Source organism: Callionymus lyra, chromosome 5, assembly GCF_982586985.1.
Source record: "Callionymus lyra chromosome 5, fCalLyr1.hap1.1, whole genome shotgun sequence".
In the NCBI taxonomy this organism is placed as follows: Eukaryota; Metazoa; Chordata; class Actinopteri; order Syngnathiformes; family Callionymidae; genus Callionymus; species Callionymus lyra.
In genome coordinates, this window is record NC_141822.1 from 8,287,815 (window position 1) to 8,308,011 (window position 20,197).

The following is a 20,197-nucleotide window of genomic DNA, read 5'->3' on the forward strand; positions in this document are numbered from 1 at the left end:
GAAATATCCTTTATTTCCATCAGTTGTCAGTAGGTGTGTTTGAGAAAATATCGATTATATGTTATTTCGTAGGATGTCATTTGTATCGACATTCAACATCACTGTATCAATTTATTTATTTATTTTTTATACATCCTACTATTTATCTATTTTTCAATAAAGTTTGTAAAATAAATAAAACATTTTATTATTAACATTTTATGTATTATTAAAATTGTGTGTATATATATATATATATATATATATATATATATATATATATATATATATAATTATTCACAATTAACATGCAAATATTCACGTTGTTTGTTAATTTTTGTGTTGCAAATAAACTTCCGACCAGTAAATGGTGGCAGTCGTTAAGCCCTCCGCAGCTAAATGAACAATAAAATTCCAAAGGGGACCGGTAATTACTGAGGACGAGAGGATACAGTTGACTAAAAGACGATGTTGTCGGCATATTTTGAACAGTTACGACTATATAAAGACTCAAGTGATCTGTAAATTCTGCAACACCAGAGTCAAGTACTCGACAATACTACACACACACACATGTATATCTATATCTATATCCATCCATCCATTGACTGGGGACGAGAGGATACAGTGACTCCAGCAGCTTTAAAAGATGATGTTTGAAAACAAATGAAAGCAGTAACGACTTCGTCAAGAGTCATGTGGTCTGTAAATTCTGCAACACCAGAGTCAAGTACTCGACAATACTACACATATATACTTGTTACTACACTATCACAATGTATGGCAATATATCTTGCCACAGTGTCGCGTGATGCGTATCGTGTTGCTACACCTGCAGATACAGATACTTATCAATGGCTTATTGTATATAAAAAATCTGCCATTTGACCATGAATAACTTGTATCGTCATATACATCATATTATGGAAGACGACTTTATAAAAGGTGTTTAAGTTCAATAAAAAAAAAGGCTATTGTTGTGTTCCTTCAGGTCCGAGTCAACTCTGACGACGAGCGCTTCCTGCTGGTTCCTTTCGGGCTGCTGTACAGTGAAGTCACGGCCTCCAGTCTGGTGAGAACCTCTGCTGGTTCTTCCTCCCTCTCCCTCGCTCACACCGACTCTCCCTCCTCCAGGTGAAGATCGACATCCAGGGAGAGATCGTGGACCGAGGCAGCACCAACCTCGGGGTCAACCAGGCCGGCTTCTGCCTCCACTCGGCCATCTACGCCGCCCGGCCCGACGTCAAGTGCATCGTCCACGTCCACACGGCGGCGGGTGCTGCGGTGAGACCCCTCGCTGGTGAACCCTGAAATAACTCTGGTTCTAACTTCCTCTTTCCCCGTCAGGTGTCTGCGCTGAAATGTGGCCTGTTGCCCATCTCGCCTGAGTCCCTGGCCGTGGGTGAAGTGGGTTACCATGACTACCACGGTATTCTGGTGGATCTGGAGGAAACCGAGCTGATACAGAAGAATCTGGGGAAGGACAGAAAGGTTAACGATTGTCGTATTATTATTTTTATGAGTTTAAGAATGTTACATTCAAACCTGGGACTTTGGATTTAACATTTTAGATTTTGACAACTTTAATGTTGTCTCATTTTTATATTGAAATGTAATATTTGTTTCAAAATTTAATTATTATTTTTTTAATTGGTGGCTTTTTAAATCCTTAATTAAAATGTTGGTGTAATAATTCCTCCATAAAAGTTCCATCAAGTAGCTCGGTATTCGTTTGCTACTGTCTGGTGAAACTATTAGAGCAACATTTTTACATAAAACTTAAAAGACTTGATTTTTTGACTCGGTAATAAAAAATACTGAAAGTATTATTTAATTTATAACATTTTTTTTATTTTTATTATACATCAACTTAATTATTTGGCTTTTTTAATTTAAATTTTATTAAGCGTTTAATTTCACTTTTGACATGTTAAATTCAACAATTCAATTTTCTAATGGCTATTATATACTTCCTTTTTACTGTAATTACATATATCTCATTAGGTTCAGAGAAAAACCTTTAAAATGAATATTATAAAATAAAGATTCTGCAACTATTCTTATTCAACTCTAAATAAAATACATTTGATTTAGGTTTATTTCTTTGTGATCAATTAAAAGGAAATTGATTTTAAAATACTGTCATTTCCGGTCCAAGTATATGTTATTTATTCATAATGTATGAAACGTAAGATCTAACATCCAACTGTTGCAGGTGCTGATCCTGAGGAACCACGGTCTGGTCTCTGTGGGAGAAACCGTGGAAGAAGCGTATTATTACATCCACAACCTGGTCACGGCCTGTGAGATTCAGGTACAGACGCTGAGTCACGGAAGAAACCTCGATGGTTCAAGCGTTAACGTTCTCGTCTCTCTCTCTCTCTCAGGTGCGAACGATGGCCAGCGCTGGAGGCGCAGAGAACCTGGTGCTGCTCGACCCAGCCAAGTACAAGTCACGTCCTCGGGTCCCCGAACCAGCTGGTGACGGGTCCGCTGCACATCCCAAGTGGGGTGTCGGGGAGCAAGAGTTCGAAGCCCTCATGAGAATGTTGGACAATTTGGTAACTATGAGATTTTATGAGATGAAAAACGTGTATAAAAGAAGTTTAAACTTTGCCCTAATGGTCCAGGTTAAAATGTGGAAATTTAAATGAAAATTTATCTGACGTTGTTGAACGGTTGAATTTTATATATATATGTATATATATATATATAATATTTTATTTAATATTTGCGAAATGAATCAGTATCCTGTACATGAATCGATAGTTTGGTATTCTATTAATAAATATAAATGCAATATACGGTTGAATTTTAAATGTTGAAACTGAATGTTTTTTTGTTTTTTTAAGTGAATGATGTTTTTTCAAAGCATTAAATTATTATTTTATTTAGTATTTATTGAAGATGATATATATATATATATATATATATATATATATATATATATATATAATAAAATCATCTTAAAACTTAAAATAAAGTTCACTCGTGCGACCTCATATATATAATATATAAATACAATATACAGTATTTACAATAAGTAAAAAAAATAGTATATTTTAATTTGTAGCCTTTTAAATTTGATAGAAATGTTGGTATTTTTGTTGGTAATGTGTGTAATTCCACCAGACAATTAAACAAATTTAAAGGTAAAAAAAAAAGAAATGGAATTAGAATATTAAACTTTGTTTTATAGTTGTATTTTTTTTTTTTTTTTTTTACACAAACATTTAAAATCTAGAAATTATTGAATTCAATTTTTCAATAAATACAAATCAAATATTTAAAATATAGAAATTATTGAATTTAATTATTGAATAAAAACAAATTAATATATTTTAATTTGTAGCCTTTTAAATTTGATAAAAATGTCGGTATTTTTTTTGGTAATGTGTGTAGTTCCACCAGACAATTCAACACATTTAAAGGTTACATGTTGAAAATTAAGTGCTTATTCCAATAATTTAAAATACAAACATTGTGATGTGAAAAAATCTTAATTTTAAAAATATATTTTCTTTTAAAAAGAATATGAAGGAAAAGGAATTTTATGTGTTTAAAGGAGAATGAACACATTGTGATTGACACTTTTTTCCTCAGAAATAAAGGCACAGTTTTACACTCATAATTAATGATAGTAAATATACATTTAGTTCCTCTTGGTTTTTAAATTCAACTTAATAAGTGGCTAAAATCTCTGACGGTCTAGATCTAACCATTGTGTTGTGACTCCTTTAAAAAACATCTTAAGACGTTTTTATTTGTTCAGGCTTTTCCTTGATTTTCTGGAACTCCTGTTGTGTTATCAGTTGTATCTTGATCTTTAAAGTATATACTTTATTGAATATTGTTTTGATTGTTTAAGCTCTTTGTGACCCTGGTCTGGAAAAACGCTCTACAAATAAAAATGACTTACTTACTTACTCCGTGTCCCAGGGCTACAGGACCGGCTACCCGTACCGCTGCCCCGCACTGCGAGACAAAGGTAAAAAGCACAGTGACGTGGAGGTGGCCGCCTCCATCCACGGCGGCTACTCGTACGGCGAGGACAGTGACTCGGGCGCTCGCTCCCCGCTCAAGCACAGCTTCCAGCGCGGCCAGCGACCCGACAAGACCCGCTGGCTCAATGCCGGCTCCCGCCCCGACGAGCCCTGTGAGGACGGGCCCGACGGCGGCAGCAGCCCCAAGTCCAAGGCTAAGGTGTGGACGAACATAACACACGATCACGTCAAACCCTTGCTGCAGTCTCTCTCGTCCGGTGTCTGCGTGCCAAGCTGTATAACCAACTGCTTGGTCTGTGCCAACCTTATTGTTCATAGTATAGATTGTTGTGTGAAAGAAGGGGCCGGTGGTCGGCATCTAGAGCCTCGGGTCAGCAGAGGATTCTTTTTACTCAACCCTTCCTGGAGTTTAGCTCAAAAATAATATAAACATCAACCTCAGTCAGCCCTCCACCCTGGTAAATCTTTGAAATTTAATTGTTATTAAAGTACTTTTCATTTTATTTATTTTTTAATTGGTTTTATATATACATATCATTTTCCAGGAAATTATTGATTACAAATTGAAATGTTATCTTATTGTATAAATGCACAAACATTTTTTTTGTACTTTAAGTATCTGCCTATAGATGGCGCTAACAAAAGGCAAAGACTATATTTGTTAAGAAGAAGAAGTATTTGCCATCAGATTATTGTGAATGATTGAATTTTTGTGTATGTAATTATTTTATTTGGAATACTTTTAAGCAATAATTTTAATATTTAAAGGAATTTGTTTTTTTAATTTAATACAAGTATTTAATTTAAGTTTAAATTTTATTTTCTTTAAACATCTTATGCTTTATTGAAGCATATAGTTTTAAAAAACATAATTTAATTCAATAATTTCTATATTGCGTTTGAACTTGTTTTTAATTGAATAACTCGATTTAATAATTTCTATAATTTAAGGTTGAATTGATTTATTTTTTTAACTTTAATTTATTTCAAAAATATCTAATACATTTACACATAGTTTGATATTCTAATTCCAATAATAACAAAATGTTCTACATCGTCTACATTTATTTCATAATATTAATTCAATTTTATTAATTTTTTTTAATTCCTCATTCTGATATTTTAAAAATGTAATTCAACCATTCAATATTCAAATGGCGCTGATATACTTCCATAAAAGAAACTCACTTTAAATCTAATTTAATATAATTATTTGTGACTATAGATGCTGTTAGTGACTTTATTTTCATACGTTGTTTTATCAAATTTGATATGTATTTATTTCACGTTACTCTTCAAGAACGTAGGTTCATTGATACACAAGAAAAGTAGTAATTATTTATAATAAATGCATCTTAATCCTGTAATATTGATATGTCGAATCCTAAATAATTTAGTTTTGAGAAGCTTTACTTTTAAACTTCTATGTTGATTATTGCGTAACAACATGATCCAGTGGAAGCTGACTCCTCCTCCGGATGCCGGACCACCTGCCCACAGCACGCTTTATAACCCCCCCTCACTGCATGATCGTCCTGAAATGCATCGTCGTGTCGACGTGTTTCCCAGAGGAGCGAGCAGCAGGTTGTTGTCGCACGAGTCCTCAAGTGGACGAGACGTGGGCGGCTCTGAGAGCGAAGCTGCTTCAGTATAAACACCATTATGTTGAAACGATGGAAGAAAACACACTGAGAGTCATTTTAAGTGAATGTGAACAAAACACTAGTGTTGTGTCTCAAATCGCATACTAGCGTACTAAAAGTTAGTATTTTTAGTGCGTAAGTGCGTCTCAATTCTTAGTATGCGAAATTTAGTGCGCCATGCACACTAAATTGGCGTACTAACACGCCCACAAAACTGAGCATGGTTCGATGGACACTAACCACACTAAACAGCTGCCATCTTAGTGACGTTTTAAACTAAGGTTACGTCATATATAAATGCATATATATTCATATACTTACAGGTGCATTTTCAGCAGCAGTAGAAGAATAAACACGTCTTCGCTGCTGATACGAGCTTAAATATCTCGCGAATATTTAGATTCTCATATATTTACTTTATTTATTTTTCCAAACTTGCAAAACGTGCTGCCAGCAGGTGGCGATAGCGTTCAAACAGCTGGTTGAAACATCGTTAAATAGAAGTAGAAGAAGAAGCTGTCATGTGATTTCCGGTTGGGTTGGAGCTTCAGTGTTTGATTTGAGACATACTATCTGTGGAGAATTTGCGTAATAGTTAGTACGTACACTAAACTGATGCATACTAACTTCTAGTATAGTAAGAGTAGTATGCGATTTGAGACACAGCATAGTTGAGTCTGTAGTTAAAAATAGTTTTTTTTTTACTGTTAAATTGAGCTTATTATTGAAGAGAAACTGTTAATGAAATGTGTTTTTTTTTCGATGAACTTCTGCATGTTGTCGGTAAAAGTCTTACCTAACATGTGAAGTAATTATCTCCTGTTGGGAAAGTAGGAAGTGTTGTGTTGTGAAACTCTTTCAGTGAGTATATCACGTTCACATCTTCATCTCATCCTCCGACTCCACTGAGCTTCCCTCATTTAATTTAATTAAAGAGAAAAAAAGCTGCATGACGGTCAAATATCTTCCTTCACCTGCTGCTCATTCAGTTTTTAGTCCCAGGCTTGTTTTTCTTCACTGAGCATTACCAGGTTTTTCTTTTTATAATCTAAACCAACGTGAGATTGATGAGGAGAAAAACAGGTTTGATGGTTGAGCGCTGGTGTGTTTTTCTCTCATCTGTCTTGTCATGTGTGTCGGCCTGGACATGACTCTGGTGATGCTCACTCCTCACTCCTCACTCGTCTCGCTTCGTAAGCCTCATCGTCTCCATCCCTCTATCTCTCTTTCAGTCTCTCTCTCCACCTTCTCCTGTGTTCAATATGTTTTCTTTTATATTTAAGTTTGTCAATGATGATGACTGATGTGTGACACAAGGTTGAACAGAATTGTTCCACCAGACAATAGACTGTTAAACCTTCATTTTATATTGAACTGAAAAGACTACAAATAACAAACAAACACATTTTTTGTTGTAATTACAATATTAAACTTTTTTTTATAGTTTAGTAATTATTATTTTTTTACACAAACATTTAAAATCTAGAAATTATTGAATTTATTCATTCAATAAATACAAATTAAATATAGAAAATATTGAATTAAATTATTCAATTAATACAAATTAAAAATATTTCAGTATAGAAATTATTTAATTGTTCCAAAAACAGTGCTGAAAAAAACCTGCTTTTTTTTAATCAAAAAATGTCTAAGGTTTTCAACGTGTTACATTTAACCATGTTATACGAACATAGCCCCACTTCAATTTAAAAGTAATTGTTTAGTAAAAAGAAATGAATCAAATACTTGATTAAAAAATTAATTCATGTGATTTTTCTTTTTTTTGACAAACTCGTCACTGCTTTCATTTGTTTTCAAACCAAAATATGTCCAAACATCAGCTTTAAGTCGACTGTATCCTCTCGTCCTCAGTCATCAAAGGGATCTGACAGGATTCCATTACTCCTCTAGCTGCGGGAAACGTTAATTATTTCAATTGTAAAATTAAAAAATCAATTTACTTTATACACGTTATCGCAATATAAACCCTTAATTAACTATATTAAAAATAAAATATGATTTGAAAACCAAATGAAAGACATTTGAATGATTAAGATTATTAACGTTGTTGAATGTCGATACAATAGCGTAAAGAGTTCATTGTTTTTTTTAAAGTAAATCAATAATTTAATAATAATGAAGATTTAATATCACGTGTTTGTATTTAGTGTTGGTTCTTCACACAAGTCTCTCCCGATGACTCATCATCATTGTTCGGTCGGTTCTGTTGATCCATTTCATTTCAGCATGAGTCAGTCTGGTGATGCCTGCGATTATATACTTTGTGTTTTTATACTTTGTGCTCGTGTTTTTGACTTTGATTTAAAACTCAAACCCGTGCGGCGCCGGTGCTGACGTTGTGTCCTGATGTTTCCAGTGGACCAAGGAGGACGGCGGGCGTCAGGCAGCCGTAGCCAATCAGTTCATCCCGCTCAACACCAACCCCAAAGACGTGCTGGAGATGAGGAACAAGGTCCAGCGGGTTTTTCCCTTCTTCGGTTCTGCCAAGGAACGTTTTTTAACTCTTCACTGTGGTGGTCGTTGTTGTAGATCCGGGAGCAGAACCTGCAGGACATCAAGACCGCCGGGCCTCAGTCTCAGGTGCTGTGTGCCAGCACGGTGGAGCGCAGCTTCAACCAGGTCAGAACCACCAGCTGTAAGACACTGATGTTGATCATGTGCAGGATGTATCAGTGGAACTGGTTATTACTGGTTGTTATTACAACACATGGATCACAAACGTGTCCTAGAACTGTCACATGATTGATGCATTACGTTCAATTTAAAGTTGAATTTAAAATTTCAAAAGTGTTTCTAGTTAACATTACATCTGTCAACAAGTTATGTGTTTTCATGATAAATGTATTTAGTAAGAATTCTGACTGAAAATAATTGTTATAATTCTCAGTTTACACCAGTGCTTCTACGCCGTCACATGATCGTGTTCGGGTCGCCTGATTGGTCAAAAGTTCTGTACTCTTAGTTTAGTCTAGTGTTACCGTTTGAACGTTTTTATATTGAATTTAAAAGGCTACAAATTTAACTTAGAAATTGAGTTTTACATTTTAATTCCAATAATTAAAAATCTATGTGTAAAAACAAATTGATTCACTTTGAAAATATAATATTTTTGAAATTCAATTATTAAAAAAAAAAAAAAAAAAGGAAAAATAATTTAAACCTTCCCAATATTCATAGTGTTGAATTCAATTATTCAATAATTACAAATTTAACCTTTTAATATCCAAACTTTTATTTTATATTGAATTTAATAGGCTACAAATAAAATAACAGTTTTTGGTAATTTGAATATCAAAAAAATCATTATCATAATTATTATTTCAGAAATGATTGAATTCAATTATTCAATAAATATAAATTACATCTTTTAATGTAGATATTATTGAATTTAATTGTTCAAAAAACAACTGCTTTTAATTTTAAAGATTTTTAGGTTTTAAGCATTTTAAATTATTGATCAATTTCTCACAAAAAGAATCAAATGCAAATTTAATATAATAATATTTTAATGGCACTGATATATTTTCAAACCAGCATCAATTGAAAATAATAATAAAAATAAATCATATTAAAAAAATAATTATTGTGATGTTATACGATGAAAATAGAATGATATTGATTTATTTTTAAATAATAATGATATGAAGCCTCGTATTATGTTGGTACTAGTTTTTAATTTCTAGTGCGTTATATTCAAACGCATCAAGAGAAATGAAAAGATTAAGATCATGTGAGTCAATGGTGGACAGAGAAGCATTTGTTGGCTCGCTGAAGCTGTAACTGTGACATTATTCTCTGACCACAGAACTCAGTGTGGCAGGTAAGTTCTGACAGGTGACCTCACTCTGCTCCTCAAAGCTGCTGCCTCCAGGTCCATAGTCATACATCAGACTTTACTTTGAATTGATGTGACTCAGTTTAGTTGAGGATTACTTGACTAACTCTTCATTATCATTCCTGCATGAAGTTTTAGTTTCTATCAATGACGCCTCGTAGGATCTCATTCTTGTCGCCTGCTTCAAATCTGGCTTCACTGAATAACGTCCTGCAGAAGAAGACGAGAAGGAATTCTGCTGCTTGTTTGTCCCTCATTCAGCTCTTGTTTCCAAATGACCTCTTTCTATGGAAGGTCATCAGTGCCTTCTGAATATTGAATTGAAACTTTGAATATTTTGTATTGAGATTTTGGTTTTTAATTATTTATATATTGCTTTTAGAATAATAAATTAATGTTTAGGTCAAAATATAATCATTTATTATAAAGGTTGCATTTTAATTTTTTTAAATAATAAAACAAAATAAAATAGTGTACATCAAAACTATATTTTTGAGTCCATAACCTGGTAAATTCAATACAAAGGTTTTTTTTTAATCATTGAATTTAATGATTTAATTATTGAATGTTTTAATTAGAATTTTTAATAAATAAATTGTATATTTTGACATAGAAACTCAGTATTTTTTGATTCCAAAGCCTGTTAAATTCAAAAGTAGTTGGTATAATAGCGAGGCCAATGTTGACCGGACAATATTGTAGTGTCCACCATTGCTTCTGTGTCGTGATCACATGATCGTCTGCGCGTCGCATGATTGGCTGAATGTTTGATCAAGTAGCTCGGTGCTCTTATGGTATTGTCTGGTGGAACTATTATAGCATTTGAATATTGAATTTAAAAGCCCCCCAAAAAAAAAATATATATATATATATATATAACATTTATTTCTGCATGATTAGAATTTGAAAATAAAACTAAAAATTATCAAATATTTGCCAAATTAATTGTTTACCTTTTTTGTTTTAATTATATAAAAATCGAGTTGAACCTTTCAACATTGAAATTGATTTAAATCAAATATAAAAATGCTTTAAAAACAAGGACATATCAATAGAAAATGTCAAGGTTTCAACATTAGAAAAGTAAAATTCCAACCACTCTATACTGATGGCACTGATTCTTCCTCATCTTGCTGCACGATCCCTCTTCCCTTCACAACCCACTCATGTTGGCCATCATTCAAGTGCAAGTCTTGTTGAGCGTGAACGCCGAGGTGGAAAACGAGCTGCTTAAAAACATCGAAATAAAACATCGAAATAAAACATCTCTTGTATTCTAGAGTATTCTTGATGTCAAGTCGCTGAAATAAATGATTCTAATGAATCAAATGTATTGTTTATATAAGTTGAAAACTGCTCTTTCCACCTCCGAGTGAACGACGCTCCGCTTGCTCGTGTTCCTGCCTGCATGGATGTGCTAGTCTTGATCCACTAGGATGTTTCCGATGGGCTCACCTGGTTTACTATTGCAGGACGCCCCTCTCTCTGACTGTACTGACACTATTGACGGCCTCGATGTGTCCGAGGGGTCCTATAGTCCTGCTAGATCCTTTAGAAAGGTACTGACTTAGAAACAGATGATTTGAAAATACATCTCAACGTAAACACGATTGAATCCTTCAAACCCTTCACGGTTTCTATTTTCATTTCCCACATTTACCGTTTTATAATTATCTGAGGAAAATGTATTTAATTAACGTTCCGACGTGCGTTTCTCGTTTCTGTCCTGCAGGGGGAGCTCGTGACGGCTTCCAAGGCCATCATTGAGAAGGAGTACCAGCCGAGGGTCATCGTCAGCAAGCAGGGTCCGAACCCCTTCACCAAGCTCACCGACCAGGAGCTGGACGAGTATCGCAGGGAGGTGGAGCAGAAGCAGAGAGGAAGTGAAGGTAAAATGGTTTGACTTGAGTAGAACTATTGATCCTTAACAAAGCTTGAGAAATCATTGACTTTAAATGAATAATTCTTTTTCATATTATGCGTTTTTCAAGTTCCTAAAAATAATATATCTATAAACTAAACTATGGCATTTGTTTTATTTCCTGTATTTTTGTATTTTATTGTTTTTATTTTATTTTCGGGGAGTTTTAAAAAAAAAAATTTTTTGTTGCCTGAAATGTCTGAAGAGTAAAGATGAATCTTTGTTGAAAATTGAAACACTTAACTTTAGCTTAATATAAATAAAAAACTGCCTTGATTCTTTTATAAATAAATGCCTTTTCTTATTTTGATGATGTTAACAAATTATATTCTGACAAAATCAAATGTATAACTTATTAAATTGGTAAGAATTAATCAAACACAAAGTGGTTTTAATAGGAACCATAAAGGTAAATTTAAATAAATAAGATTTAAAATAATGTTTCTATCAAATACAATTGGCTCTTTATTATTATTATTCGAGTGAATACATGGTCGGAACAAATGATGCTCAACAGAACCTACTTTGAACATAAAACAATGTTTCCTCCAGTCAAAGAATTGATCTAATCTTTATCTTTTATGTTGCAATAAACACCAGTTCTTGACACGAACAATTTAAAAATGATAAGATGATGCATTTTACAGATCATTGACTCTGTTCAAATTATTGAATTTTCATTTACTATTATTTAATTATAATATTATAATATAATTATTTTTTATATATGCCATCTTTAATGTATGAATCACTTATTTTATTTTACTTAAATTAATTCATTATAAAATTGTATCCACACCACAAATCTTAAAAAGAAATTCCCTGCGTTAAACATTTTCTGTTTCGTAAATTAGTTTTAATCACCGTGGATTAATACAGAAAAAAGTGTTGCTTTTAACTTTTATAAGAATAAAATAAATGCAATTTTATTGCCTTAAACTATGAATTGATAACAAATGTATGTCATTCAAGTCTTAAAAAGCCAATACAATAAACAAAATAACCTTGTTTATGGTATTTCTTGACACTCTAAGTGGCCCTACTGTGTTGATGTCGCCCCACAAACACACACACACATCACTGTAACTTCACAGCACAAGGACGAGACTCGCTGCAGGGCTCGCCGCGCTCTGACCCAAAAAAAGCAGCACCTCCTGCTCCTCAGCAGTCGCTCGCTGCAGCATCAGCAGCTGCCTCGTCCTCCGCCGTGGACGAACCCACTGAGGCGGACGAGTCGAACCAAGAGTCCGTCCCTGAGTCTCCTCACCAGGAGTTCCACTGCGCCGTGGTGCGAGCGCTCAGCAAAGAGTCGGGGGTGACGGTGGCCGTTCTGGCTCCAGGTACACAAGGCGAAGTGGAATTCCGAGTGAATTTTTGGAAGTTCCGCTTCCTCCTCCTCCACCACCTCAGTCCTGGTCCTCCTGGTTCCTTCCAAGTCTCTGGGAATCCAAACCTGTTTTTTCCCCCTTTTTTTTCTGGGTGTTTCTTGGTCGTATTCTTTCTCCTCCGTTGAATGTGCCGAGGTCGGATGTTTAGAAAAGACTGAAATGTTATTTATTTTAAAATAAATATTCGTCTTAAGGGATCAGACGAGAGTCTCCTTGGGTGTATTTCTGTTGCTGTGGTTCCCCCTTTTCTCAGATTCAAACCAACTCTCTGAGTTAGGTTTGACTTTCAGTCACGTTGGGAACATTTAAAAAATATTATTTAAATCTGTCGTCCTTTAATTCCTCCCGCTCTCTTCCAGATCAACCACAACTGGAAGCAGAGGAGGAGGAGGAGGAGCCTAAAGGCCAGAAACCCACCTCCACCCCCCCCAGCACTCCGGTCCGAGCAGAAGAAGGTAGGTCGGTCCTGGTCGAGTCTTTTTAAGCTGAGCCGCCTCAGTCCTGCCTGGTCCAGTATGGGTTCTTTCTCCGGTGGTTTCTCCAGATCTCGGGCGGCATCTGCCTGTTCATCTGCCTGTCATGTTGTTTCTCTTCCTTTAAAGAAATACTACTGCATATGTTGTGCTGTGATGAACGTGATAACAGACCAGGAGTTAAAACTCACACGAGTTTAAAAAAAACAAACTCCTTTTCTTTCACTGAATCTTCTCCTTTGGTTTTGGCTCCTGGTCTTTATTACTATTGGATTACACCGGAACGATGATTGACAATTAATCCTGAACGTTTTGATGCATCCGCACTCGATTAACACGAACCAAACACCAATGTTCTGTCGTCAGAGCCTTTAATTTAAAGTAAATTATCAATAAAATTATACAAATAATCATGTATATTTCCCAAAGAAAGGTGTAGTTTTAATCAAATTATTCATAAAAGGTTGGAAAAAGATTTCCTTAAAGCAGCACTATATAACATTTTGACGTTTTTTTTTCATAATATTTTCTCTGATAGTTTTTTTGTAATTTGAACAGTAATGTGAAGTACAACTCTCCAGCGATTATTTAGGTTAGGTAGAACTTTATTGATCCCTCAGGAGGTTTCCTTCGGGAAATTTTTTTTTTTTTTTCCAATAAGCCACAGCAATACAGCAATTTTTCATAAAAATAAAATAAGAACAAGATGAAATAAAAATAAAATAAAATAAAGATCAAATGAGAACCTTAGGGAATAAGAACCCTTGTCTCGTTTTGTATGAGGCAACAGAGGATCCACGACATTGACCCGTTTTTGATAATTCTCTTTATTTTAATTAACAGCTTTTCTACAATTCTATGATATAAAATGGTTAAGTATTGGTTTTATATATTTAATTGTATCTGCAGTATTTTGTAACGGACGATATGGATTTATTTATTCACCTTATTTTCAATAGTAGGATCATTTATACCTTAAGTAGTTTATTAGAATAAGATTAAATTTACAGTTGACATTTAAAATATAAGAATATAATAATTATAATATTAAGATTAAAAAAAAAAAATGATAATAATACAATTAAAACGATTACAAAGCAGTAGTAGAGTAAAAATACAAAAATAAAAAATGTATGATGACTTTTATTCACAAACATTAATATTGTTGTATTAGTTCAGCAAAACAATTATTACCAAATAATAACGTTTTCAGTTCTTTGTTGGTAAAACAAATAGATCTTTCGTGAAAATGGTTAAAAAAAAAAACCAACATATTATATTATTTAAAAGCTCACAAATGTTCTAATGGTGAGTAATATTGTGAGACCTTTAAATAAATCCAATCAATGATCAAAACTTATTAAAGTATATAAACGTCTGATGCGTTAATAATAGTACAAATGATACAGTGGCGTCGTGGAGCAGTGACAGGTGTAATCTAATAAACTGTTTCTCTCCACCTTCATTCTTCATGTCAGATGGGGTCTCCTGAGAATGTCTCATTCTCCACATGACCTCATCTGTTATTTTATTTATTTTCCATCCCTCCCTCCCTTTGTTTGATTTGAACTCTGTGGTTTGACCTGCATAGACATTTGTTTCTACTTTGTTTTCTTCTTCGTGGCTGCGATTACAATCAGGAGATGGAAATACAAAAGAGTACCTGTTACCATAGTAAGTAACCATCCAACTGACCCCCCCCTCCAATCCTACCTCCCCCCCCGATGACCCTTCACCTCCACGCCTGCGTGTAATCACTCACCATCTGTGCGTCTGCATGGCTTCTCTAGCTCAACTAACCCATATATACGGCAGGTTTGGTCCGAACTCCTCTAGACCCTGAGCCCAGGTTTATTTCTCAACATCCTCCTTTTTTTCACCTCTTTGACTTAAAGCGATGATGATGATGTTTGACGAGGAGGATGTGACCGAAGTAGACCTCGGCTCCGACCAAACTAGTTGAACCAACTAATGATTCTGGATCAATCCGGTAACGTGATGTCACTTGTTCTTGCAGACGATGCCTTCAACAGGTACCTCAGGGGTTTGTGCTTGTGAAGCTTCAGGCTGTCGTGAGGCTAACGCTTGGCTGTGTGTGGTGTGTGTGTGTGTGTGTGTGTGTGTGTGTGTGTGTGTGTGTGTGTGTGTGATTTGAGTCGAGACTCGCTGGACTTCGGGTCACTGCTTCTTTTTTTTGTGTCGGGCAAGTCGCATGGCGGCTGCGTGGGGTTCTGATCTCCGGTGCAGATGATGGTCTGGATCCTCTCGCTGGTTGTTTTGGCTTCAGAGCTGAGCTCTCTTAACACTTTTCCACGAGGCTGCTAGTTTAGTGACGAGAATGTATGGATACGAATCTGACATAAACATGTGTGCGTAGAATCACTAACTTATCACAGTTGACATATTAATATTAAGGGTGTGTATTGGTGAGATATTGACAATACGAAACTCCTCACAGTTGCAGTGATACGATATATACTTGTTCCTACAGTATCACTATATATGTGTAGTATTGTCGAGTCCTTGACTCTGGTGTTGTAGTATTTACAGACCACATGACTCTTGATGAAGTTGTAACTGCTTTCATTTGTTTTCAAACCAAAATATGATATAGATATAACATCAGCTTTAAAAGCTGCTGGAGTCACTGTATCCTCTCGTCCTCAGTCATCGCCGGGATCCCGTGGGATTTCATTATTCCTTTAGCTGCTGGAGGATTATTTTGAACACACGTTATTGAACTGTAAACCATAGATGAATAACATGTTTGGAAGAAAAAAATGATTTAAACAAAATACCAACTTAATAATTGTAATAGTGGCGTTATGGACTTAAAATTTCAATTAATTCGTAATTTTAGGGTTTATATTTCAATACAATAAACATGCAAAGTGTTTCTTAATTTCTGCGAGGCAATTAAACTATATAGATAGAGATAACGTCCTACACAACTAAAGGAACATTGGACTACTGTGAGATCCAAGCGATGACTGAGGACGAGTGGATACAGTGGAGTTTTTAAAGCTGATATTTGGACATATTTTGGTTTGAAAACAAATGAAAGCAGTTACGACTTCGTCAAGAGTCATGTGGTCTGTAAATACTACAACACCTGAGTCAAGTACTGGACAATACTACGCATATATACCTGTTACTACAGTATCACTATATATATCGTATTGTTGCTCCTGTATCTTGATACATATTGTTAGATTTTTGCCAGTTGACACACCTTTAAGAAAGTAAATGCAATATACTTAAAAAAATTTAAAAAAAACGACACTTGTACACATTTAAACAGCATCTTTAAGTTTGGACGCGAGTGATTTGAGCCTCTTCTGTTTGAGTTTCTGACTAAAACCTCTGGAGACCTTTTGCTTCCTGTTTCCTGTCACAGACCTTCTCTGTGTGTTTGTTTGTGTCCAGGCTGAACATGAACACAAGAACTGCTCTCATTAAGATTTCCCTCTTTAAATGAAGGTAAAGCCGCTCCAACCGCTCGGGAAATGATGACTAAACACAAAATCAAGTTAACTAAACAACTTCCTGTTCATCTGTCAAATGATCTTTAACAACATTACGACCACTGTGGTCAGAAGAGCAGCGACCATCTTGGAATAAAACTTTGATTTGGGAAGTTAATTCGTGCTTAGGAGTTAATGTGTATGTTGTGTACATGTGTAGTAACGTCCTGCTTCAGGAAGTGTTAAATGGTTTTAGGAAGTTTCTGGCTTCTAAAATGGTTAAACCTGGTCAAAATTCTGAGTGACTCCTGTCTGTAAGTGAATATGAGGTTTAGGTGTTTTAAGTCCCGACATGGAGGATCATCTGTAAAGGAATATCAAAGAAGTGAAGTCGTTTTGGGAACCAAGGTTGGTCTTGAGTATAGTTTTGATGTCTGGAGAAGGTGGAGCTTGTTTGAAGGAAGCAGCTTCGTTGTTGAAGGAAAACCACCATCTGATGGTTCAATATGGAAGAATATCGGTGCCATCAGAATTTTGAATGGTTGAATTTAACAAGTTAACTGTTGAAAGTTGTATTTATTTAATGAAATATTTTTAAGAATTTATTTAAATAATTGAATTCAATAATTTCTATATTGAATTGTTGATTTATTTACTTTCAAAATTGGATTTAAAATATTCAATATATTGCACGTAAAGTTTGATATTCTTATTACAATAATTCTAAATCAAACAATTTAACTATTCATTTAAATATAAATTGGTATAATTAAAAAATATTTGAAAAGGCTATGAAGTAAAAAAAAAAACCCACTAGTTTTATATAAATGTATTTTTGAATTATTGGAAAAAATCAAAATAAATCATTCATGTTGACTTTTTTCATTGATAATACAAAAAAACCCAAACAATTCAACCTTTTAACATGGAAATTATTCTTTATTATTCAAGAAATAACTAAATGCTTAAAACGACAAGTTTCAACATTGAAATGTTAAATTTGACGTTGAATATTCTGATGTCCCTGATATAAGTCCGAGCGTGATCTGCATCCATGAAACCCTCCTCATGGTCTTTATCTCCTCCTCCCACAGAATCCCTGCCTGAGCAGACCTTCAAGGACGAGAGCGACGCTGCCACACTCAGACAGACACTTCCAGATCTAACCCCCGACGACCCCTCAGACGCCCCGCCCCTCCCCGCCGAAGACCCCGCCCCCGCCCCCGCCCTCGCCTCCGCCCCGGCCGCCGAAGCGACGCCCGCAGACGAGACGACCCCCGACCCCGCCCCCCTCGCCGAGGCGGCCCCCGAGGATCCCGCCGAGGATCCGGCGGACGCCGGCGAGCAGGAGGGCGACGACTCTCCCAGCAAGTCTCCCTCCAAGAAGAAAAAGAAGTTCCGCACGCCTTCCTTCCTGAAGAAGAACAAGAAAAAGACGGAATCCTAGAGGATCTCGGGATTCTTTCGTCCAGGCTGGCCTTTGGTTTTCATTCGTGTCCTGCTTTACTTTCAGTGTCACTCACACTTTTTTTTAACATGATTTGTCCCGATCAGTGTTTGACCCACTACTACTACACAACTGCATCCAGTCTGCCAGCCTTTTTATGCATGTGTGTTACCACTGACCCCAGGCTTGACCCCAGGCTTGACCCCGGGCTTGTCCCCCCCCCAAATCCCCCTCCCGTCTGGATTTTTTAGTAAAGATAAGACATTATAACCACTAGAATGTATTGGGATTGTATCTAAACTCGTGTCTTTGAAGAACAGTGAATGCTGACGCCTGAACACGCATTTAACCCAGAATTAAATCCGACTAAAACCACAATTAATCTGCTAAATCTTAGTGTAACGCCTTTTTGTAACGCCTCATCGTCGTCATGGTTACTGAACATCCTGGTTCTTCAAAATACTATTTCACGATACAAGCAGCAATATATACATACATATAAAGTCTGTATTATCATATTTTGATTAAATCCGCTGAACAATGTTTTAACTTTTGTTGACTTTTCTATTGGAACCTGACTTCCCATGATCCTTTGTTACGGCCTTTATAGACGTGCTGAAGGTCGCTGAGGTCTGTGGCGCAGATTCAGGATGTTTGGAAAGTGGTTTGTGTAGTAATGCTTTTAGAATGAAGGAATGTGTACAGAGTTTTTCGTTATAATTCATCATTTTTTTTATTATGTTTTAGTTTTGTATTTACCCTTTTTTTTTTTTTTTAATTTGGGAAAACTGGTCATTTGGAAGAATTTATTCCTAAGCTTGGTGTGTATTTTTTAGGAATTTAAAGTCACACATCTGATGACAAATGTAAGACATGGAAGAAAACTATTCAAATATTTCTGTGACTCATTTAAAAAAATACTTTTTGAAGCATCCAGGAAAATAAACTTGAGTTCCTTCCAAACATGACGATAACGTTTCTTAAACACATTTAAGAAACTGAAAAAATGTCCTTGTTAACCTGTTTATTCTAGTTCAAGTTATAACATTTTAAAACAAACCACCAGCTCTGCAACATTTCTTCTTCAATGATCAGTGACTCTTGTATATTCAGCTAAAGTGATGCATGTTTTCCTTTTCTAAGCATTTAATTCTCAACTTTTTAGATTTTAAGAAGCAAGAATAGAATTATAAAATTATTCTTTGTTATTTCAACCACGATTTCTCAGTTGCTGGGCACATTTTATACAAGATTACATTTCTGCATTTCCATATAGAAGAAGAAAAGCTAAAGAGTTAAATTGCAGTTACTCACTGTTATTACCGTCTTTTTTCATAGCATTTAATTTTAATTTGAACCACTAATCTTTTTATTTTATTTCTGATGCTTATTAACAATGTGATCATAAGTAACACTGGAGTGTTTTCCTTTAATTCCTCTTTTTGTTTCCGTGTTTTAAACTGTTGGTTGTGCATTAACCTGCTCATGTTTTGATAATAAGTCAGTTCTTGTGTGTTATGGACTTCTGCAGCAATACACGGGGAATCCCACTTCATCTTGGACGACTTCAAGCAAACAAAAAAGCTTTTTCTTCTCATGAACTATAACCTCCTGTTTAGTTTACTCGCGCAAAACTGTGAAGTCAGTACAGAAAGCTTTTATTTTTGCAGATCCGCTTCCTGTCCGAAACCACTCCCACACTTTATTATATAAGAGAGAAAATGATCCACCATCGTCTTCTGTCATGGTTCTGCTCCTGATACAGCCATGAATAAAACACTATGTTGCAAGTCAAATGTCTTGTTGTCGTTTATTTTGAGTGAATCGTTTAAAGAATCTTTTTTTAAGTTAATTTTCACTAGAATTGTTAATGAAAAAAACCTTGGTTAAATACAGGCATTAAAAAGCACAAGATAAATTACATTTTTAGGGTTAATATTTTTCTTATTTAATGCATATAATATTTTCAAAATATTACTTTTACATATATTTACAGTGACATTTATCGTGCAGTATTAATAA

The 20,197-nt window shown here is 35.1% G+C and overlaps 1 protein-coding gene across 10 annotated transcripts in view; it reads left to right on the plus strand.

Moving 5' to 3' along the window:
- Nucleotides 1–18,718, plus strand: part of add1 (adducin 1 (alpha)) — a 31,232-nt gene extending 12,514 nt beyond the window's left edge. Inside the window, exons 5-18 of one of the 10 annotated variants that reach the window (XR_015711318.1) lie at nucleotides 971–1,051; nucleotides 1,114–1,263; nucleotides 1,327–1,470; nucleotides 2,195–2,293; nucleotides 2,367–2,540; nucleotides 3,919–4,275; nucleotides 8,004–8,099; nucleotides 8,177–8,266; nucleotides 11,215–11,371; nucleotides 12,498–12,743; nucleotides 13,151–13,246; nucleotides 15,282–15,388; nucleotides 15,421–16,744; nucleotides 17,823–17,898. Coding sequence is in view for 9 of the 10 variants with exons in the window: in XM_087790708.1 (XP_087646834.1) it covers nucleotides 971–1,051; nucleotides 1,114–1,263; nucleotides 1,327–1,470; nucleotides 2,195–2,293; nucleotides 2,367–2,540; nucleotides 3,919–4,275; nucleotides 8,004–8,099; nucleotides 8,177–8,266; nucleotides 10,955–11,041; nucleotides 11,215–11,371; nucleotides 12,498–12,743; nucleotides 13,151–13,246; nucleotides 17,823–18,175 (2,130 nt within the window). In the remaining variant the exon portion in view is untranslated. Of the gene's footprint in view, nucleotides 1–970; nucleotides 1,052–1,113; nucleotides 1,264–1,326; nucleotides 1,471–2,194; nucleotides 2,294–2,366; nucleotides 2,541–3,918; nucleotides 4,276–8,003; nucleotides 8,100–8,176; nucleotides 8,267–10,954; nucleotides 11,042–11,214; nucleotides 11,372–12,497; nucleotides 12,744–13,150; nucleotides 13,247–14,904; nucleotides 14,939–15,281; nucleotides 15,389–15,420; nucleotides 16,745–17,822 lie in introns of those variants that run through there. The other 9 variants (XM_087790702.1, XM_087790705.1, XM_087790708.1 and 6 more) reach the window with 9 other exon arrangements.
- Nucleotides 18,719–20,197: the final 1,479 nt, after the last annotated feature.